The 22,064-nt window shown below is 40.7% G+C and overlaps 5 protein-coding genes across 5 annotated transcripts; 2 read left to right on the plus strand and 3 right to left on the minus strand.

Moving 5' to 3' along the window:
• Window positions 1-5,383: 5,383 nt before the first annotated feature.
• LOC138213406 (C5a anaphylatoxin chemotactic receptor 1) lies at window positions 5,384-8,766 on the plus strand. Its single transcript, XM_069174475.1, has 3 exons — window positions 5,384-5,410; window positions 6,178-6,331; window positions 6,899-8,766. The coding sequence occupies exons 2-3, from the start codon at window positions 6,192-6,194 to the stop codon at window positions 7,911-7,913; spliced, it is 1,155 nt and encodes a 384-aa protein (XP_069030576.1). The 5' UTR covers window positions 5,384-5,410; window positions 6,178-6,191; the 3' UTR covers window positions 7,914-8,766.
• Window positions 8,767-8,790: 24 nt separating this feature from the next.
• Window positions 8,791-12,275, minus strand: cenpq (centromere protein Q). The gene is made up of 8 exons (XM_069174538.1): window positions 11,948-12,275; window positions 11,816-11,867; window positions 11,596-11,707; window positions 11,397-11,465; window positions 10,827-10,956; window positions 10,497-10,616; window positions 9,767-9,841; window positions 8,791-9,409 (listed from the first exon to the last, which is right to left on the minus strand). Exons 1-8 carry the CDS (start codon window positions 12,038-12,040, stop codon window positions 9,218-9,220), a joined length of 843 nt encoding a protein of 280 aa, XP_069030639.1. The 5' UTR covers window positions 12,041-12,275; the 3' UTR covers window positions 8,791-9,217.
• A 784-nt stretch (window positions 12,276-13,059) lies between these two features.
• On the minus strand, window positions 13,060-15,896 carry mrpl16 (mitochondrial ribosomal protein L16). The gene is made up of 5 exons (XM_069174540.1): window positions 15,700-15,896; window positions 14,941-15,012; window positions 14,557-14,705; window positions 13,913-14,206; window positions 13,060-13,465 (listed from the first exon to the last, which is right to left on the minus strand). The coding sequence occupies exons 1-5, from the start codon at window positions 15,767-15,769 to the stop codon at window positions 13,274-13,276; spliced, it is 777 nt and encodes a 258-aa protein (XP_069030641.1). The 5' UTR covers window positions 15,770-15,896; the 3' UTR covers window positions 13,060-13,273.
• Window positions 15,897-18,617: 2,721 nt separating this feature from the next.
• On the minus strand, window positions 18,618-19,907 carry txnl4b (thioredoxin-like 4B). Its single transcript, XM_069174542.1, has 3 exons — window positions 19,734-19,907; window positions 19,497-19,648; window positions 18,618-18,994 (listed from the first exon to the last, which is right to left on the minus strand). Exons 1-3 carry the CDS (start codon window positions 19,863-19,865, stop codon window positions 18,829-18,831), a joined length of 450 nt encoding a protein of 149 aa, XP_069030643.1. The 5' UTR covers window positions 19,866-19,907; the 3' UTR covers window positions 18,618-18,828.
• Window positions 19,908-20,147: 240 nt separating this feature from the next.
• Window positions 20,148-22,031, plus strand: trmt10c (tRNA methyltransferase 10C, mitochondrial RNase P subunit). The gene has a single exon (XM_069174534.1). The coding sequence runs from the start codon at window positions 20,376-20,378 to the stop codon at window positions 21,915-21,917; it is 1,542 nt and encodes a 513-aa protein (XP_069030635.1). The 5' UTR covers window positions 20,148-20,375; the 3' UTR covers window positions 21,918-22,031.
• Window positions 22,032-22,064: the final 33 nt, after the last annotated feature.

The raw sequence follows: 22,064 nt of genomic DNA on the forward strand, positions 1-22,064 counted from the left end.
CTGCACGTTATGACTGTGCGGGGTCGTGAAATGAACTGGATTCATGTCAGTTATGGGAGTGTCACCAGCGGGGAATTTGACAAAGACCCTTTTCCACGAAATGACTGATGCTGCGAATGATCCTCGTTACAAATGCTACCCATCAACTGTCCCAGAATCTTAGTGCCTGCACCAACCAACTCATATTGCTCTTTTTCTGAGGAGAGGTGCTGTCCCATCTATTCTCGCTACCACCCTCCCCGTACTACACACACACACACACACACACACACACACACACACACACACACACAGTCATCTGCCCGTCTCCAGCACTGACAACAGCACTGTCTGACTTTTACTTTGGTTTCATGCAAGCTACTTTTGTTTTCTTATATCTCACCCACCGGACTTTTTGTCTCATTTACATCACATTCCTCTGATCACGTCGAGGAGAAAACACAAAATAGATCGATGATGTAGTAGTTGAAAGGAAAAGGTTGAAAGAACATGAAGAGGCGGGGGAAGAAGCGGAGCTGCAGCAGGGCACCCCCCACACACACATACTGGAAATTCACTGTCCTCACTTCTTCATGTCTGGCTTTCTGCCTCCTCTCATAAATTTAGGAAGGAAGTCTCTCTATAAGTTTCAACTTTCATTTTAAAAGCAGTTGTGCATTGTGAAGAGAATCATTATTTTTTTTTTTTTTTTTTTTTTTTAAATATGTCTCTACGTCAAAGGGAAACTATATTTAGGTTTTCAGATGAAATCAGATCTTAATCTTCCCTTGAACTCCAACAGAAGCCCCAAAATGTAAAATCTTGTCACCTTCACTGATACGCTCACCTAATTTCATTTCGTTCACAAGCTATACAGAGGAAACCACAAATGAAAACCAATGTGCATTTTTGGTCAATGAGAAAAAAAAAAACCGTTCTTTTTCTCTGTTTCTCATGCAAAATCTGTTTCCACGTGGGCCAACTGAAGCCCTGTTCACTGTGTTTAACTGTCATATGTGGGATATGCATGAGAGGCCGACAGAAAGACAGCTGATATGATCTTCTAACGTTTTGAGCTCTCTATGCCGTCATTCGGTCTTGGTCTGCGTATTCTCAGTGTGACATCCTGAGGGGAAAATTCAGACAAACGCAGAGATGATTTCTTATTCTTTAAAAGATATATATTTCATTTTCATACACAGACATCTGTTTTAGACCAACAGCATTTGTTTTAAAACAGTATTACACAATTAATATCTACAAAGAGCAACAACATTTGTATTTCATTCCTGCTCTTTTACTGTGAAATACTAACACATTTTACCCTGATCAAAACCCCAGCATCTAAATTTAGCAGGTTTAAAGGAAGTGTGGGTGAGCGTCAGCTATGGAAAGACCGACACTGGTTATGATTCAATTCTACAAACTACTTTAAATATACGCACGTCTCAGCTTTTTGTTTATTGGAAATATTAATCCCCGTCTAATGATTCTGTGAAAATATTCAATACATAAATGCTTGCATATTTCCCCCTCAATTTCTATCTAAGGTTGTTTGAGGATTTGTCAGTAACTCTCAATGTATTATATTTATATCATGTACATAATAGATTGGTAGATGTAACTTAAGAGGAATCTGTTGTCTCCCCAACATGTGACTTCACCCTGATGTGAAACTCTAAAAACTAACTTGAACTATTCAGAGCAATTCAAATCCGGGGACTCAGATGGCCCGTCATGGACACCGCACCAACGATTCATGGATCAAAATTTGGTTGACTCGAATTCATCCCATCGGCTTGCTGGAAACTCCAATGATTACCAATCGTCGATTTAAAAACTGAGCGCATCACGTTCTTCTTAGAAATGGCCTCGCATTCAAAAGATCCCATGATGGCAGCGACACAGTCAAATCTAAAAGCTCTCGCGCAGTTAGAATGATGCAGGGATTAACCTGCTGGGTTTATAGACTCAAATCTCTCACTTCGTGTTAACGTCCAGTTTTCATACAGTTCACATCACAATTTAGAGCCGCCTCACCTGTAAACATTGGGCTTTAAATTAGATTTGAAAAGATAAGAAACTTGTTTAACTGCAGTAAATAATTCAAAATATACGATAATTAATATGTACAACAACGTGCTGGCACATTTGGGTGACAAATGTAGAACTAATATTAAAAAAAGGGATGTGGTTCTGTCACTTTGATATGATGGAAATGAGTTGTCACGGCAACATTTCAACTTCTAATCATTTGATCTAATTTGGGTGTATTTGTCCAAAGCAAATAAAGCTTGTTAATTCATTTAGTCTGTTTGTGAGGTCTTTTTTCTTTTACCTGTCAACAACCATCACAGTGTTTTCATCAATCAAATTAAATGTGAAGATTGAGCGGCTGGCATTAGCTTGACCTCCTCTATTAGAAATGTATAGATTCAACAGGATCAAATGTTTTGCATCGTCATGTATTTTAAAATACACATGTAATAAATGTGTGGTAAATTTGGCAGAAATTAACATGTATTTTTTTGTTTTATGTTTTGTCATGTGTGTCATTACTTTCACTAGTTTTTGTCCAGAAAATGTGTTTATAAACTGGTTTCATTAGCTCTGTGTTCTGTACCCATTTGAAGTAATAAAATGACATGCTAAAAATGAAGGAACTTTAGCGAGACTAATGTGTATAGTCTTAATTCAGATGCTTTCCTGCACACAACTGGCTACACATTAAAACATGACAAAATATGTTTCTAAAACATTATTTTAGTCCATTTCTAATTCTGTAAATTTGTGGTCTGTATGAAGTAGTCTCAGATTTCCATTCTGTTATTTCTTTTCGTCACTTTGTAGGAGCTGTCCAAACTGACTATAAAATAAACATTAATAATGGGAGTTTTTTTTTTTCCTTTTGCTGTTAATCAGTGAACAAACATGAGCTGATTAGAGAAAAGAAAATGTAATGTTTTAATTAAATTATCATATCACCTGCTTTCTGTTTAAATTCATACAGTTTGAATTAGCTTTAAAGTGACTGATCTTCAGAAAATCTACTTAAAAGTGACGATTTTTCAGAAAAAGACATATTTCAGTCGAAATCAAATGTTTAACATGTAAAAATATAGTCGGCCACAACGGCCTTCTGATCATGTAAAAAAAATTTTTTAAAAAAAGGCCCTCAAAAATACAAAAAAAAAATTCAAAAATAAACACCAAATGTAGACATCCATCCGTTAACACAGAGAAAGACGACCGTCCACACTCACATCTACACCTACAGCCCATTTAGAATCACTGATCAACCTAACAGGCATGTCTTTGGATGGTGGAGCACCTGGAGTAAACTCAGACATGTTTATAGGACTTTATGTCCTTTAAAATCCACAAAGAGTTATGTGACAGCGCAACACAGTGACCACTGCACCACTGTGCACATCAAGGAAGAAAACAATACTGAGATTACTTCAGCGTTTACCAAATGAACAACACCGCCATCTACTGGAGAAGGTCAAGAATTGCATCATCGGCGTGGCTTAGATCACAGAAGAGCAGCCAGATGTCATCAAAGAAAACACTCACAAAAGAGTTTACTGATGATCAGCATTTTAACGTTGCTGTCTTACTTTCAACAAATCTCATTAGAGGACCAAAAACTGGACCTCCGTTGTTGTCAGAAAACTAATAATTTGAAACACAAGTCCTGCTGCCACAAATACTTACAGTGCACCAAATGTGTGTCTCACTATAGTCCACAACAAATGCAATATTTACCCCTTCATGAGGAACAATTCTTGAACTCTGGCAACCAGATGCATTTCTTAAAGAAAGAAATTGATATAGTTGTGGCCAGTTCATGACTTTAGAAGAAGGCCTTCAGGCTAAAAGCAAAAGACCGCCTGGTTTTAGGTGCATTTCAAAATGCTGTAATGTCACATACAGCACAGTAGGGGGGCAAAATCTGTTATACTGTTTAATGTTAACAACATTTTAAAGCATTACAAAAAAAAAAAAACACAAGACTTTCTGATATGTAAAATGAAGACATGATATTTAAAGTTCTGAACTACTTCTACAGGTCAGAAATCAAATGTAAGTATATTAGTCACCATGGTAACTACTTTGTACGCGGGGGAAGGCTTCCTTCCTTTGAAGCGGGATGCTGAGGTGGATTTGATTGACTCATCAAAGACTTGGGTAAGGAAATCAAATTGAAGCCATTGCTCACCTGTTATAAACGTGGGTGTGCCTAAGGTTACGGAACATGGTTTACTACGTGTCATAGTGCTAATCATTAAATCAGAACAAAGAGAAATTGTCAGGAGTCAGATTTGTCACTTTCAGCAAAGTAGTCTGCGTCAAATCCCAGCTTGAGCGAAGGTTTCTAAGTGGACAGTGCATGGCACTCTAAAAGTGAGCACACCATCAGAAGATCAATGCATCAAGCTTTGTTCACTAAACGATATAAAAGCAACTTCACAGATACAGAATTTTTGAAATAGACAATGAAAGACTCCAAACTGCAAAAGGAGTCTGTGAAGTATTGATCTCAAGGAAAAAAACAATACTGAGATTGTACAAGTGGCATCTCTGAACCACTTCTCATGCTAAAGACTAAAGGAAGGCAAAGACATGCCAGACTTTCACAGTGGGAATATTTTAAGTTTAAAAATGTTTTCAGTTTCATTGACCAGGTTAGTGGTCTTATCAGACAAACTGAAACTCTTGGTTCAACTTCAACATTTTGAAATAAAGGAATGCATGCATTTCAATAGTTGAAACTAAAAGATCAAAAGCACGTTAATATTTTTTCCCCTGTTAAATACCAGTTTCACACTCTGATCACAGCTCCTTCAGTCTTGGCTTCCAACATTACAATGGAAAAAGAAATGAAGCAAACATGGTGCTAATTGGAGTCAAAGATGCTGACCGTGTATAAAGTCAACTCAACGTACTTCAGTGAAAGGACAGCTGGGACACATTCCCTTCATGGTGCCACGTTACTTTCTGAAAGTATGAAATTAGTTGAACAAGCAGGGGAGTAAGGTGACAAATTACAAGACCGCAGACCACATCACCGCTGCAGAATTTTTTTTTTTTTTTTGACATCACTAGCTTTCAGGTTGAAGAACTGTAATGTCAATTTTGTGTAAGTCTTTATTCACGTTACCTTTTTATGCCCCTAAGATTAATTATTACACAGAGCAGGTCATAAAGCTGTTTAAAGACAGCGGAAATGACATTTCACTGGCTAATAAATAATATGTTGGAAACAAATGCTTCCGATGTTTTCAAAAATGGTTATAGGAAGGAGTGTTTTGCAATCCAACACAGGAAAGAGAGAGAGAGAGAGAGAGATTGTTATAACAGCCAGTAGCCACTCCCTATTGCTTTATCTGCTGCTTCATTTCTTACACATACAAGACAAATAAAGAAGGTAAGAGACATCATTTATAAATTAGCATTCAGATGGTGTGAACCTGCTTTTTAATTCTGACTCTAAAAGAAATATTTGAAATCCTGTTTCCTAAACTTCTTGGTCACTGTAGATTCTGGAAAACCTTTCAAAGCTTTTAATCACTAATATGAGTAATTTCAGCACATGTTAGCGCTGCTGTTCTGAGTAGGACCAGAGGAGGAGTGTTCATTAGCACAGGAATGTTTGCATGCAGCTGCACAGCAACAGGCCTGGTCTGGATGTACAGTACATTCAGGTGTGACTAAAGAACAGATTCCTTTCTCTCTACTCATTACTGTTAATACAATAGAAAAATACTGTGTGTTTATATGTGTGTGTGCTTTTATTCAGCACTTTATGAGGACAATAATTCAATCTCAGTCCTATTGTTTGGGGACTGGAAGCCGATTGTTGCATGCTTAACCGTTAGACTTTCCAGGGTCTCCAGAAAAAGAGAGAGGACACAGATTGCAGTGCTACACTCACTGTAATGCACTGAACCGACAGTACGTGTTTTCTTTTGTTGTTAACTGACAGAACAAATGCAGGGGAGGAAGTCTGCGTTGTGCAGTCGTTGTGGTCATCATCTTGTCTACGTTTTAGGCAATCGACATGTGAAATCCATATTTGGATGCAATCCTGCGTGTTACACATTTTCCATCTTTGTCAATGTCTGAACGCATTGTTTTTGTTTCACAACGTGAGATATGTCTGGATGAATGTGAAGTCGATGTGCTCATTTCCAGCTTAAACCACCTCCATGGCAGACATGAACGGAACACACGCAACTAACCAGCTTCAAGCTACCTTCAGCTCCTCATGGCAGGCCCAGGCTTCGAGGGGAATCCAAATCACAGCTACTCTGCTCATCTTCCTGGTGAGAAGTCCTCTGTGGCTGCGGTGCGACAGATATTACACACTCGCGTTGGATTTAGGGCTGGAAACAGACAATGCATCTGCATCTTCTGTTCATTATTGGGTTGAAGCTTAGTTTAGGGCCACTGATTGACTCCGTCAGGTTGAGCTTTTGAAAATGTTCGCATGTACATCATTATCGTTACAATACATTTTACTTGATAAGTACAGAGGTTAGCAAAGCATATAAAAGTGTACTTAATGTACAGTTTCTATTTTAGAGGTATAGTTTGACATTTTGGGAAATACACTTATTTGCATTTTTTTTTTTCGCGAGTTAAATGAATCTTCTGTGCAGTAAATGTGTCGCTACAACCAGCAGCTGCTTCGCCTTGCTCAGCATAAAGACTAGAAACAGAAAGAAGCCAGCCTGCCTCTGTCCAAAGGTACCAAAATCCAGCTGAGCTCACTAATTATACCTTTATTTACTGGATCCCTTCTTTGACAGAGGTGTATGTATGAGAGCATTTCTTGGCTGGGAGCAGTGATTCCCAGCAGACTGGCCATGTTAATTAGTGAGTGCAGGTGGGTGTTTGTTTTTACCTCTGGAAGGTGCCGAGCTGCTGCTTTAAATTCTGTCCCCTTGAAGCTGATTGTTGGCTGGTTCTCTTGGTATCTCAAGGTGGGCGTACCTCTGAATGGTCTGGTGGTTTGGACACTTGGAATTCGGAGTCATCGCCACCTGGTGCGCAGAGGCAGTGGTGAGGTGACTCGTGCCGCCACTAGTTTCCGGGTCTACGTCCTGAACCTGGCCCTGGCTGACCTGGTGCTGCTCCTGCGGATCCCGCTCATGCTGGGCTACGTCATTTGCAACTACAGCTGGCCGTTTGGCCCCGTCTTCTGCAACCTGATCATGTTCCTGCGAGGTCTGGGCCTGTACGCCTCCTCGTTCCTCCTCTGCGCTGTGGCTCTGGAGCGATGCTTGTGCCTGCTGAGGCCTTTGTGGGCTCGACATCGACGGCCGTCCTGGGCTGTTCCTCTGGCCTGTGGCATCTTATGGCTGATGGCCACCACCCTGTCTGTCCCCTACCTCCACTTCGCTGTCCTGGAGGAAAGGAATGGGACCAACCAGTGCCTGGAGAGTGGCGAGTTTAACGTGGGTATGTTTGTTACAGAAACTGTAGCCGGTTTCATATTGCCCATGCTGGTGTTCTTGGGAAGTAACCTTGCAGTTTTACTCACCGTTAAACAAACATTGCCCCCAACACCCACCTCCTCCTCCTCCTCTTCCCCTTCAATTGCCCGCAGGATGACCAGGATATACCACGTGCTCTTCTTCACCATGCTCCTCTTCCTCACCTGCTGGGTGCCCTATTTTGTTTGTCGGTTCCTGCTGGCCCTCGCCTATGAACAGAAAGCACTTTATAAATCAGCACTTTATGGAAAGTACATATCTCTGTTCCTGGTGTACACCAAGTGTGCTCTCAACCCGGTGCTGTACGTGTTTGCTGCCAGAGGCTTGGGCCGTGCTATCAAAAATTCAGTTGTCTCCACTATTGAACGACTTTTCAACGACGACTCCAATGAGTCCATACGAAGGAAGTCGCTCAAGAACTCGCAGATGTAGCAGAGAGGCCAAGATTGTTTTGATGTTTTTAAAGTTTAACTCAGCATTACTTTTAACTGGTTGTTTTCTCCATTTGTACAAACTGCCCCCTCCTAACCTAAATGTGAAGTGTAATTTACAGACAAGGTAAAGGGGTTGAGTTACTGTAAAGCACTTTTTATGCCATTATTTTTACAAATGGGTGTGAAAGGCCCAGAAAACAAAATGTTATATTTTCTATTTGCAGACATGTGATCCTGGTGACTGATTTGACCATACAATTACAGTGATCTTAACTGAGCCTTGGTTTGACTGCCCAAAAACTAAGTAATTTAAAGGCAGAACTCCAGTGATTGTTCTGGAGGACCATAAGTGCAAAAGGAATAACACAAATCATCAAACCGTGATGCAGGCTGGGCTTCTGCTGACAGCGGCTTCTGTTTGGGCATGCTGTAGGCAGGGTGATAATTGGTCATAAAAATGAATTCATGAATCGTCTTGTCTATTGGTTTGTAGGTAGGGAACGCTGTCATGGTAAAACCAATGCAGCAAAGTTGACAGCATCATTGTGATTCCTGGCTCCAGGGCAACCTGCGCCACATGGATTCCTCCAAGATAACACATTAAGCTTGCAAGCACCGTCTCAGTAAAGCCCAGGTCCCAGTCAGGAAATAATACTGTTGAATGCATGCTCAGGATTTTCCAGATGAAAAAGCAGAACTCTCCTCTACCTAATAACCCACAGAATGAACCGTATGTCTGCAGGCTGCCAACATGATGAGTAGGAAGTAAATAAGTTGCAGGATGTCGTTCTCATTGTACCGCATTAATGACTCAAAAGATCGTGTCAATGTTGTTTATCATACTTGGTCTTTGATTGAAATCCATCACCTACAAAATCACAGCACACTTTACTCTCAATATGTTTGAGACACGTATTTCCCTTCTGTTTATACTTGTGTACACGATGTAGAATTTCAATTATTCACAATGAAAAGTTTGTTTTTATTTGCATGTATATTATGTTTAAACAAATTGTATGGACTCACACAATAAAAGTTGGATATATGCGCTTTCTCTACAACAGAACATGAATGAATCCACAGTGAAACAGTTCATTTTTATGTGACTGGAAGCTCTTAAAGGCTTAAAGATTGTTAATACCGGATTCCTGCCTTGTACACATGAATCAATCACAAAAGCCACAACACAAATAAATATTGCCCCAACTCCGAACAATACGTCACTGTGAACACTTGCAAACGCCTTCCAGTCAATTTCTTTTTCATAAATATAATTTTGAGCACGTGTAAAAAGAGATTTGGCTAAGTTCCCTCTGAACTGGGAGCACCACTGTTTGATATGAAACCAGGGTTGAAGAGTTGATCGGCATGTTTGTGTGCCTGTAGAAGCAGCACCTGGGCGTCCTGGACCGCCTCGGATTTCTGCAGGATTTGTCCCAGTTTGCGGGCAGCGGTGTCAGCATCTTTATCCGGCACAATCTCTCTCAACCGAGCCTGAGGGGAACAAGAAGTCAAATCATTCTCTGGAACTAAAATAAAAACAAAACTTTGCCCTGTGGTTGACAAAATCAGGTCAGACAGCTGAGAACCCACATGTCATGGTCTCTGCACATTTCACAAGATGGATTTCGTTTTTTTTTTCACAATGTTGCAAAAACGTTGCAACACATGTTGAACATGTTTTCGTGTTACATGGGAGAGGAAGTATCTCCTCAGACATTGTCACATCTTATTCATAAAATACTGAGGGAAAAAAATGTATGTCTTCAATCGTGAAAACATCCATTATGCAAGAGAGAAGTTAAGCAGATGTTATTCTGAAAGTGGGTTTTGTTCATCACCCACGCTCACCTCTAATGTTGGGGCCTCTTTCTGTGGAGGGAGGGGTGGGAGGTCGAGCATTGCTTGTTCAGTTAGCTGTAAAATCTGTGAGCACAGGAAGAAAGGCTCTGTGTGAGCATAATTTTATCTTTCTACATCTAGAAAGTTCAACAAAAAACTGCACATTTCTGCTTCCATAGAATCACTGACAACTGACATTTCCTGTATTTACTGCTCAGACTTATTTTCTCTAGAATACAATTTCAGATTTCAGAACAGTCACGTCAGCCACATTTCACACAATATTGTTCAATCGAATCAGCAAGACATATCGAAACTTATGCAGCCTGATATTTTAGTGGAAAAATGCAGTGCAGTTCTGTTTCTGGGTCACCTCAATCCTGACATCTACAGTAACAAAATGACCCAAAGACACTTTTAACAGAGGTAAAAAATACATTTTAAAAAAACCCAGTGGTTTCTTTGTGGACATCTACAGTATCTATGTCTACGTAGCAGCGTCTGTCAGATAAAGGGAACTTGCAGCTGATGTCCACATTTTAAGTCTGCATCAGTAATTAGATGCAGACACCACAAATTGACATTTAATTCCACCAAGAAAAAATTCTTAGAAATGAAGAAATGCATTTATACCTTCTTTACATGAATTAACTTCAGTCATAGAGCTACATAATGGATGTGGGACAATGATGAAAAATAACATCTATTATTTTTGGATGCTTCTGTGAGGGTTTAGCACCTGCTTAGCTTTCTCTTCCTCTCCCTCCACCTGGTCTCTCAGCCTTTTGCAAGAGTGCTCTAAGGACACAGTCTGCTCCTCCATCTTCTCCAGAGCGCTGACCACAGCCTTCAAGTCCTCCTGGAAACACAAAAGCACAAAAATATATAATGCAACACACCCACAGACAGCATTTTCTTGAATACGTTTTTAAAACATATGTAACTGCATATTATGCTGCCATGTTATTCATTGCAGCTGCTGATTCAGCACTCAATGCAATGTAAAGATATTAACAACATATTAAACTTTGAGCAGCTGAATTCCCCTCTTTAGACTACAGTTTCTTACCTCCAGGGTGCTGAGAGTCTTCTTTCCGACCATTGACTTCTTTGTTTCGTCCTGGTGGCGGTTAGATGAATGCTTCAAATCTTTGTTTTTCGTCACTGGAACTTTGAGCTGTGCACATTGAGCACAGAAGCTAAAGAAAAATGTGGAAAATATTATAAATAAGAAAAAAATAAATCCTCACAATCAAATAATTTTTTTTGTAATATCTGAAATAATGATGTCTGAGTCCATAAAAAAAATTTAAAAAAATAAAAAATTGACAGACGATTAGGACTAATCATTTGTGAGCCCTGCAGCGCAAACACATTTAGTCCAGCTCATGACAAGGCGATGCAATTCAAACAAACAATCGGCAATAAATAAAATACTGGACACTGATTATACCTATTTTTACGGAGCAGATAAGTACAACATTTTCCACATCCTTGATCCTTTTCTGCAAAGAAACAAACCACATCACACAACTTAACATGTTCCTAATCATTAAATGTGTCACTGGACAGGTTACTAAATACAAAACTCTTATCAATAAGGTTTTATTTAGATTATAATTTCAGATCTATTGCTCACCTGTTTTTCATTATGTTCAGATGTTCCTGGCTCTCTTTCTTCTCTGCTCGTTTCAAAGCAAGAGTTGCTCTGTAAACACAGACAGTCTTCAAACCTTACAATATTATACATAGCTTTAAGTCTCCCAGTTTTGTTAACAGGAAAACTCCATAACAAGCTTAGATGTGTCTCATGTGTAAATCAACACGGTTTGACTCACAGAATAGATAAGTCCATTATGTTCTCCAGAGCAATGATGGAGGACCTCGGCATCAGCTTCCAGTTGTCCTTTGCTCGGACTTTCTTTGGGACAGAGGATGAGTCGCCGTCAGCTGTGAAGAACAGGAGCAGCACAAGAGAACACAAAGTAAGGACGCGTACAGTTTGAAGCATGTTATCTCAATAAGATTGGAAGAAAGAGAAACGGAGGCTTTCCTAACCTGTCCTCTTCTGTGCTGGCTTTGGGCGGTTCTTGTCACCAAGCTCCTGGTCCTAATCACATGATTGAGCGTTTGTAGGTTAACCTGACAAGAGTAGTGGGAACAACAGCTGGACCGGTTGCCTTATCTCACCTGATTCGCCGTTGCCTCTCGTTTCTTATTTGGCTTTTTCTTCTCGTTAGGTGTTTTTGATGGGGCCCTGTCAGGACCTCGTGCAGGCTTCATGACTCACACTCAACACGAACCAAAGGTAACGTTATTGTAGCTAGCAGTGTGGCTAAGCTAACGCAAATAAGCCAAAGCGAAGACGAAGCAGCGATAAACGGGAGATCCCTCGGGGTAAAAATGAAGACATAAAACAACTTCGGCAAGCTTAAGACGCAGATGTTATACGCGTAAAAGCGCCTAAAACCGAAAACTCGACCGGTTGTTGAAAGCACGAAGTGTGTTTTCGCGCGTCTGTTTTCGAACGGTTCGGGGCACAATGCGCATGCGCAAAAATGAAGCGATATATTCGCGGAGTAGTGTTTGTCAGGCATTTATATCCTTCGCCAAATTGGCCAAAATGGCACAATAACAACTCTAATTAAATGTATAATATATATTTTTTTTAAGTATTGGCAAACAGACTTACTTTCCATTTTAAGAAAAATGGAGCCAGATGTCAGCAAAAGCTTGGACATAAAGCAACCTGTGAAACCTTACGCAGGGTTGCATTAGCAGCACTCTCTGAAGCCATTTTAGGAAAGGGAGTGATTTTTGTAAATACATGCATTTAGTTTTATTATTTTCTAATAAATACTTACCATGTGCCTTTCTGAAAACAAGAAACATGATTCTCTGGAATTTATATATTTTAAAAGCTTCTGACAGCAGAAAAATCAAGCAAAGTGCTATAGATACCAAATTGGTAGTAATTGAAACAAAAATATTTACATTTATGAATACATTCTTAATTTTAAGGTAATAGCCAGACACCAGTTGGACATTTCACATTACAGAAGTATTTAACTTCTAATCTAACACATCACTTGTGTCTTGAAGACTGGTTTTCCATTCAAAGTATGACGTAACTTACTATAAAGAGTGTGCATACTGAATAAATGTTGTTTTTATTTGTTACTATTACAATTAAAGCTATAGAGATTTGCCTTTCGCTACTTTCACATTTTATTTGCTGCTGATTTAACCAAATAACTATCTAATTCAATAGATACTCAATAACTTAAGCCACAATGTGAAACTGAAATACACAATGGAATTTATTGGTTTTATTAAGCAGAAATAAGACAAAAACACCCCTTTAACAAAATGTCAAATTCACAAATGTGTTTGCATAAAAACGAATATGAAAAAAGATTTCCAGATATAATTGAACTCCTTGCTGCATCTTCAATGGTGTGGTCTTTATGATGTCACAGTTTGACACTGTATTCATTTTTCTGTCCCTCAGGGCTGTCATACCCTTCCTGGAAAGTGAAATTTGCCTGAGAAGCGTCCGTGGTTGCGCAGGTCGAACGGGCTGAGCACCCTCCTGATCCCCAGCATGTTGCCCCGCGCGATCTGCTCAAAGGTCCAGGGATTCTGGTTGTTCTGCTCCATATCAGCCTGCTTCTGCTGAAAGACTGCTAGGCTTTCTCTGCTCATCACCTGAAATAAAGACATAACAATAATACAAAAAAAAAAACAGGATTAAAAAAACATATAAAAGTGCAATAATGTCAAAATAATGACAATCAAAGGGGATTTAAAAAAAAAAAAAGCCATCTCTCTTATAGAGTGACCTGGAGTTCCACAGGGTTCTGTCTTTGGTTCACTTTCCTTTATTTTATACATATAATCTGCTCTCAGTTCATCAGGTATACCTGACAACAGCCCTACAGTCAGTCCTACCTTCATGGAGATTAAAATGCTCTTTTTTTTTTTCAGGTGTTTACGAGCTAACCGAGTGTAACTCATTTACACACTTATGCTATGATGTAATCGTCGCTGACAAACCTCAGCCCTCAAAATATATTTTTTGAAAAAAAAAAAAAACGTGATTTGTTTTTACATGTACTGCAAACAGCAAAGTGTACACTCCATCTGTGATCTCACCTTAGCAGGGAATGGCAGCTTCTTCGCCACCTCAGTCAGGATATGCTCCACCTCCCCGAGCTCCACCTTGCCTCCCACCTCCAATATAAATCGTCCGTAACGGATTGGCGTCAAATAGTGGTCGATGGCCCCTTTGCCCCCGCCCATTCGCTGACCCAGGCCTTTACGCGTGACGGGCTTATACGGGGCATTGATGCGCCACCGCGCATACGTTGTGCGGGAATCCATCTTGCGGTTGATGGTGAGACGCATCATCTCTATATGACCCCAATGGAGGTAGCCGCCTCCCATGGCCTGACAGAGGAGACAGAGGAAGAGGGAAGTCACTTTAAATGTTATACTCTGACTAAGCACTTGGCAGTGGAGAGTTAGAACATGAGTATAAAGGAGAAAGCCGGGTGGAGAGGGAGTCATCTTTTATTTTTGCACAACTGTAAATTCTGCTGTGTAACTCTTTATTGAAAATAAACATTTTGTATATCCTGTAAGGACTGTGAAATAAATGGATTTATGTGTCTACTATTACAGTTTCACAAGGTTTAATATGAAATAAAACCTAATAAAACTGCAGGTAATATTATCTTCATAGACTTCAAAGCTTCACTGCTGTCACAGCAGCGTCTGCAGAGAATAAGTTCACTCACCACGATAGCGTACTGTCCGGAAGTGAAGGCATTAGCTGCCGTGGCTGGGCCTTGGATGTCCCGCAGCTTCTTCATCTCTTTCTTGGCCTTTTTGTAGTTAGGCACCTTGTTCATAAACTTCAGTTTGGGTTTCTCCGGCAGCACAACATCTTCAGAGGTAAAAACAAGCATGAGGAATTTGGAACAAGATAAACATATCAAGCAAACATGTTAATTCAAACATAGAATCAAAGAATCCAAAGTCCAAACAGTGTGTTTTTCATCACGCCGTCTCCTCTACTGTATACATACATACGTTATGTCTTGTATCAAATAACATACAAATAACAATTGCAGAAATTGGTCAACAAGTCACAGATAACCGACAAGAAGATGAATGATTACCACTGTAGTCTGGAGGGATTTCATACGTCTTCAGCCCAGCAGCGAGGACTTTCAAGTGGCTGTGCAAAGGACCTGTGGAAAAACAGCAGGTGGCACATCATGACATGATGTTTGTCCAAACTCAGCCTTATACAGACCTATCATATATCTACCAGAGTTGTGCTCAGCTTAAATTTGAGAGTTACTGTGTGATTTTCTGTAACTAAGAATCAAAACAGGTCCTGGATGAATCTTAATTGCGTGTACTTTTAGGCTTAGTTATATTTTCAGTCTTAGTTTCTTCCTTTCCTCGTCTGAGACTGATCCTCTTATGCCTCCACGTTGAAAAATTGTTTGTTTGTGGCCAGTGGACGGATGTCAGAAACAGAAATCAGTGTACTTGTCTTGCTGTCATCTTGTCGCCACTGTATTTCTGTGCATCACTTTTTAAACCAGTGTTTAGCTTGTATTGTGGTCTTAATATTCAATACTGTACCACAGTGATGTGTTTATTTGTGGCTTGTTGGTAATTTTTTTTTTAATGAGTTAACTCATAATATATCATAACGCCATGTATACTGCTCAGATTATTCCTTTTAAAGTAGCCTATTGCTCTGCATATTTTCAGTGTTACTTGTTTTAATTTGATATTCATTATTGGTTTCGCTACGTTATATTGGTGCATGGATAAATAAATAAATAAATAAATAATAAATAAATGCTTCTGTCTCCTCGTCTCCTGAAGTTAGTGTCACAATAACATTAGCTAGCTTGTATTACCTGGTTGGTGACCGCAGGCTCTACAGATCCCCGTCAGTCCGCCGACAGCCGCCTTGATGAGGGACATCATGATGTTCAACTTAAAGTGGGGGCAATAAACAGCAAATTATCACTCAGTGCATTTTATGACGTTAACTAATTAAATTGTTATGAACACCACGCTTTAACCAAGGTCGCTGCCATCACTGCACTACTTCCGCCAGAAGAAGAAACACTTCCTGTACGGGCGTTTTTCAAAATAAAAGCGTAATCTCTGCAAAACCCATGACATGACACTGCAATATATTAGAGCCCGTGCGAAAACCATATTGCTATTCAAGCGATTATTAATATTCTCCGTAAACAACTACATTTTTGTCGGCTTTATTATACTCGAAAACTCCTGAAAGTCGGTACACCCGTCTCTCCCGGCGAAAAATTTCGCATTTTAGTGGAGTCGCGAGTGGGCGTGGCCAAATGGCTCGCCAGCGCCCCCTAAACAGATGCCCCGGCGGCTCCATTTACCGACATGCATGAAATTCGGTGGACATGTGCATCACACCGAGATGTACAAAAAAAAAGGTACAATGCACCATTACGTCAACTCAACAGGGAGTCCACCATTTTGAATTTAGTCGCCATTTTTGCTGATTCACACATGTTGTACTTAAGCAAACTCCTCTTGCAGATTTTGTTAGACCGACTTGAAATTTAGTCGGTGCACTCGTAACATGTTCGGAATTAAAATGTATCAAAAGAATTTGTTTTCGTCGACCTGTGTGTCCATGGTGTGGCGGCCAAAAAGTGAGCCCAAGTCATAATATAGCATGTCGTCCAAAATGTGATGGAAAAAGTCGTAAAATACATAAAATACAGCAGATTTTTAAAAAAAAAAGAAAAAAAAAAAACATATTTAGATCGTTTTTGGTACTTTAACCCAGGAAAATATCTTCTTATGGACACCACAAAAGTGTACAATATGGGACCTTGAAATACATTGTATCTAAACAAAATATGAATCAAAGTAAAATATGGTATGGTATGGTATGTCGTCCAAAAAGTGACCCAAAAATTGCTTTTGGGTCACTTTTTGCTATAGTATTACATTTTTTTCATTACATCACAACAAAGGGGGGAATTAAACCCCTGATCTCGTAGCTGAGAGGCAATCACACAAACCACTACACCACCAATCCTAGCTCATCTAAAGGTAAGCAACACAGGTCTGGTGTTGTATTTGCAGTCATACCATACCAAAGGTCAACGACAATACAAAACTCATAAAAATCCCCCAAAAGAGTCTTTTTTTTTCATATTTCGGACAACATTTTAGCGAAATAGAGTACAGTATCTTCCAAAGTTACAGTGTCTCGGTGTGAAACTCTTTGACGGTGACAGTCGTTTTCCTGCTGAGCAACAGCAGAATGACAGAAACACAGAGCAGGAATTTGGTACTAATATGACTGTAACTTTGGAAGATACCCAAAGTACCCAGTGTTTCTAACTCAGACTGCTAACATCTTTGTTTGAGCTTTGTTACACATAAATGATGAGCATGGATTTTGTCCCCCATCACTTCAACTGAACTTACATTAGCAATGGATCTCCTCACAGCCAGTATTGCTGTACATCAGCGTTCCTTGTGTTTGCTGTGTTGTGTAAATGGATGTCAGGCTCCTGGAGAGGTGGCTGGAGGACCACAGTGAGGCCACATATCCTGACAGTGACCTGGTCCATCCAGCCCAGAGAGCCCAGGCCTACATGACCCCCTTCTTCCCTCTACGTACCAACAACTACTACTGGGGCAGGGACACCCAGAGTCTGGGTTACAGCTACATGGAGCACAGTCTCCATCGTTCTGACGCCAGGAACAGACACTCTACAGGTAGAGATGGTTGTAAAACCAATTTAAGAACTCTCATGCCTGCATGAAACATGCTGGATATAAATAAGGTATCTTTATCATTAGGGTTAGCAGTGGAATCAGCCAGAAGAGTCCAGTGGCAGTGGCCTGTTCTGGGTGTCTTCAGTGTTGTAATGCTCTGTGGAAGTGTTGCAGCAGCTATCAAATGCAAAGGTAAAAATCACTATTAATTAGGAGCTAATACATTTTAAGAAAGTTTATGATATCACATACATTGTGAGAGATATAAATTTGTCTTTACTTAAAAAAATACAAAGACAAGACACAGAGACAGAGGAGAAACAATTAGAGGTGAGCCATCACTTTTTTAGTTGTATGTCTATTTGTGGTTACACGCAGAGGTGGAGACTAAACCAACCTGGAAAACTAATTTCACCTTATTACCTCTGACTTACCTTTGTCTGTGAATACAGTTTGACTGCAGATCCATGTTGCCGAATGTGCGGCTCGTTCACGAGATGCGGCACTGGGGCCTTCATCAGAGAGCAGAAGAGACGGCATTGATTCATGTGTAAATGTGTAAATACACCTGTAGACTGAGGTGCAGAGTATTTGTAAGGCTGAAGGATGTTTGATGGACCCAGAAGTGATGAGGTTGTTGTTGTAGAATCCAAAGCTGAACTAAACCTTATGACACTATTTGTTTGTACATTAAGTTGCTGAATTTTGAGGCACATCAAGCTAAAACTGATGCAGTCTAAAAAAAATAGCCCCATAATAAACCATATCTTCGTGAAGGATTATAACTTTACAGGTTTTGATTCAATCATTGGAGTTGGTGATTAGTGGTGCCATTAAATTATATCTTGTAATAGTGAAGCCTGGCCCATCTGATACTGGGCAAGACGTCAACCCTTCATCCTCACATTCACACTTTAAGTAAATTTACAGTCACCACGGAGAACATGCAAACTCTACACAAAAAGTACACCCGGCCTGCAGGTTCGGACCCAAAACCTTCCTGCTGTGAGGCGACAGTGCTGCAGAATAAACAGAACTTACAGTGAGACATACATAAAAACTTTGTGGGGCAAATTTTATTACAACAGCAGAGCATGACATTGTATAAATAAATAAAGGAAAATAAACATATTTATAAAAGTCTGAAACTGAGATACATGAGCATGATGACAGTTGCTTGGTGGCTGAAAGTCAAAGCCATTTCTTGTTACTTTATCCGTCAGTAGTGGTCGACGCCACTCTGCCACACAGTGACCACGATGGTTCTAAATCCCATGGTAGAGGAGATCAAATTTGGGAATATTCTGAGGATCTATCGGACTCTGGACAATCATTTTCCCCCGCATGGCTCCTCTGTAGATCACCTCAATCAGATCCATGAAGTCTTGCTTGGTCTTGAAGCTGCCAATAAATTTGGTGTGATCTGGGGAGCTGAAAGACAAGAAATGATCAGCAATTATCAGCTGCATGAAGTCACCCTGACTCTGTTTTAACAAGGTGCACATGGGTTTGTGTTGATATGCATCTTCAAAGATCAAGGACCGGATCAGGAGGATTGCGGGTTAAAGAGCAAATTCTAAAAGCACTTTTTAAGCAAATATGCTGGAGGTGGACATTTAAAACTGCTTTGTCAGTTTTTAGACGACATCATTAATCAATTATTTGTAGAGGTGAAACAGTTAATAATCGATTTTTCCATCAACAGAACATAAATTGACAACTAATATTTTCTACAATCACTTAAGTCCTGCTTTCATCTTTACAGTAGCAGTAAATTAAATATTAGGAAGTTTTTGGACTCTTTTATTGAGAGAGTCGATTAATAAATTCGGTTTTTTTTTTTGTGTGTGTGTGTTTTTTTTAATGAAAATCCCCATTTTCAGCTGTTTGGAGGAATTTTGCCCCGGAAATTCAGTAACCTTTGTTCACTCACCCATAATCCACCTTCATGTGCTGCCCGTTGAAAAAGAAAACAGTGGAGGGGATGTAGCTGATGTCGAAGTATCTTGTGTAGATGTGAGCTTTATCCACATCAATTATGTAGATGGACGCCATGTTACTCAAGTCATGGGCAGTTTTTGACAGCTACGAGAAGACAGAGATGACAAATAAGAAAAGGCAACAATAAAAGAGAGTCGTGTCCTGTTTGGTTATTTCTATTAACGCTTACAATCTCATCAAGCTGCAGACAAACTGAGTCTTCATCTCGGCCAAACCTCAGAACTAAAACTTTTTCTGCGACGCCTTTGATAACTTCATCTATGTCTTTTTTGCAAGTTAATTTGGGCAAAAACAAACTCATTGTCGAGGCTAATAAGTTATCTTCCCCACCAGGAGGAAGGTACGTCTTCACCACTGTACGACATCATAAAATCCCCGACTGGAAACTACATGTAAAAAAAAAAGAAGAAATAAAAAAAAGTCATAATTTATACTGATACTTTACAGACAATAAACTCAACTTACATGTTTACAGTTTGGAACATGTTGTTATGTTCTGCTTGATAAACATTTAAGACCAGACAATAAATGCCATTTGTGTGGCTTTTCACTACGACACATTATAGTGTGACACCGTGTAACAACGTGACCTTCCACCGATATACAACGTCGACACGTGTGATCACAACTCGGAGACTGTGTAGGACTCTTTACAAGATGCCGATGTACCTGCTACTATTTTTTATAAAACTGGAAAATCAGAAGAACCGCGTCGGTCTTCAGTTCCGTTCCCGTTGATTCTTCCAGTTGTGACAGCGTTTCCTTATTGTGGTATTTTTTTTTTTGAAGCAGTTGCAGTTTAAAATAATTTATGGCGATGTTACGGCTCTTCGCGACCCAAAGTTGTAATGTACTCTGGAAATGCAGTCATTTTGTTGCATCCTGTGTTACCAAGAGGCACGTCAGCTGTTTTCTGCCGGTCACCAGGGTTGGTAATCACCGGGTATCCATACTTGCCGTCCACTTCAGCACACGGAGCCCTGCGGGGAAAGACGCCCTTCAAATAAACACGGACAAATCCGAGGAAGTGGAGACATTGGATCTGGACAGATGGAAGTCTGTGATGAGATCACAAGCTGCGTTTGAAGAGAAACAAGTCAGTGATGAAGCGGAAGGAAGTGGTGATGATGAAAAACTAAAAGAACCAGCAGGTGATTTACTGGACGCTCCTTCACTGGGGGCAACTCGGGATCTGGTTGTGATGTGGCGGCAAGCTGGGAAGTTTGTACCTCAGGAGATGACCGATGAAGAGGTTGAGACGCTGGCAAAGCTCACCACCAAGTCCTCCAGTAAAAAGTACCTGAAGTACCTGGCTACCAAGGAGGGCCACAAACTGGCCCGCAAGGAGAAGCAGCAGCAGAAGAGGGCTGAAAGGAAAGCGTCACTGATGGAGAGTGCAGAGGAGGGGGATGATCAGAAAGAAGTCGAATGTAAAAACACACTGTTCCTCAAGTTTTGGGGCCGCTCTCTGGACAAGCTGCTGGGCTGGAGGAGCACCCAGGCCATGATATTCGGACAGCCGCTGGTGTTTGACATGAGCTACGAATCCAACATGTCCAGGCGGGAGTTAGAGAACACAGTGTCCCAGCTGATGGAGGTGGAAGGGTGGAACCGGCGCGCCACCGACCCCTATCACCTCCACTTCTGCAATCTGCAGCCGGATGGGCCCTACAAGCAGGAGCTGCTCAAACGCTACGGCGCAGAGACCTGGGAGCGCCTGCTCATCACCAGCACCGACCGACAGCACATAGACCTGTTCCCCCGGGAACAGCTCGTATACCTCACGGCAGACTCCCCTAATGTTCTCCGCACCTTCGACCACTCCAAGGTCTACGTCATCGGAGCCCTGGTGGACCGGTCGAGCCAGTCGGGGCTGTCGTTGGCCAACGCCAAGCGTCTGAAGCTGGCCACAGCTCGTTTACCCCTGGATGAGTATCTCCACTGGGAGATGGGAGCCAAAAATCTGACTCTGGACCAGATGATCCGCATCATGCTCACTCTCAAGGACACGAGCAACTGGGAGGAGGCATTCGAGTTCGTGCCCAAGAGGAAGCACGACGGCTTCCACAAACAGCAGACACAGAGAGAGGTTAGCAGAAGCAGAGGTGTCACAGACTCTAGACCAAGAGAGGCTGGCGGCAGGCCGCTGAGGTCGGGGGAAAGAACCGACGGGAGGACATTTAAAAGCAGGGACCAAAGTCTTTACAAGACCCATAAAGAATCTGGGTTCACTGGGAGAGACAGGGTGGCTGGACTGTCCGGTGACAGAGAAAACACACCAGCTGCAACCAAAGTACGGATGTCATTTAAAAGCAACATGGAAGCAAGAAAAAGTCCAGGAAAAAAGATGTGATGGAAAGATGAGTGAAGTCACACATGACTTTGGTTAATAAGGACACAAGTTAAGTAGGACTGTGAGGAAATGTCAAAAACGGAGACAAGTTTTTAATAAAATGTTGTAACATTCCCTTTTTTTTTGTCTCAATGCAGGATTATTAAT

The sequence above is a fragment of the Embiotoca jacksoni genome, unplaced genomic scaffold (genome assembly GCF_022577435.1).
Source record: "Embiotoca jacksoni isolate LCO1_2020_lvr unplaced genomic scaffold, fEmbJac1.0.p SCAF_6, whole genome shotgun sequence".
Lineage (NCBI taxonomy): Eukaryota > Metazoa > Chordata > Actinopteri > Embiotocidae > Embiotoca > Embiotoca jacksoni.

What these genes read in the sequence shown, in the direction of transcription:
- trmt10c (XM_069174534.1), top strand. Translation starts at nt 20,376, where the DNA reads ATGGCGATGTTACGGCTCTTCGCGACCCAAAGTTGTAATGTACTCTGG.
- mrpl16 (XM_069174540.1), bottom strand. Translation starts at nt 15,769, where the DNA reads ATGATGTCCCTCATCAAGGCGGCTGTCGGCGGACTGACGGGGATCTGT. An exon ending in AATCCCTCCAGACTACAGTG is followed by an intron (nt 14,706 to 14,940) that starts GTAATCATTCAT and finishes TTACCTCTGAAG; the next exon opens with ATGTTGTGCTGCCGGAGAAA. An exon ending in AGCTGCCATTCCCTGCTAAG is followed by an intron (nt 13,466 to 13,912) that starts GTGAGATCACAG and finishes TCTTTATTTCAG; the next exon opens with GTGATGAGCAGAGAAAGCCT.
- LOC138213406 (XM_069174475.1), top strand. Translation starts at nt 6,192, where the DNA reads ATGGCAGACATGAACGGAACACACGCAACTAACCAGCTTCAAGCTACC. An exon ending in AGAAGTCCTCTGTGGCTGCG is followed by an intron (nt 6,332 to 6,898) that starts GTGCGACAGATA and finishes TACCTCTGGAAG; the next exon opens with GTGCCGAGCTGCTGCTTTAA.
- cenpq (XM_069174538.1), bottom strand. Translation starts at nt 12,040, where the DNA reads ATGAAGCCTGCACGAGGTCCTGACAGGGCCCCATCAAAAACACCTAAC. An exon ending in GAGAGGCAACGGCGAATCAG is followed by an intron (nt 11,868 to 11,947) that starts GTGAGATAAGGC and finishes TCATGTGATTAG; the next exon opens with GACCAGGAGCTTGGTGACAA. An exon ending in AGACTCTCAGCACCCTGGAG is followed by an intron (nt 10,617 to 10,826) that starts GTAAGAAACTGT and finishes TTGTGTTTCCAG; the next exon opens with GAGGACTTGAAGGCTGTGGT.
- txnl4b (XM_069174542.1), bottom strand. Translation starts at nt 19,865, where the DNA reads ATGAGTTTGTTTTTGCCCAAATTAACTTGCAAAAAAGACATAGATGAA. An exon ending in GTCTGCAGCTTGATGAGATT is followed by an intron (nt 19,649 to 19,733) that starts GTAAGCGTTAAT and finishes GTCTTCTCGTAG; the next exon opens with CTGTCAAAAACTGCCCATGA. An exon ending in CACATGAAGGTGGATTATGG is followed by an intron (nt 18,995 to 19,496) that starts GTGAGTGAACAA and finishes CTTGTCTTTCAG; the next exon opens with CTCCCCAGATCACACCAAAT.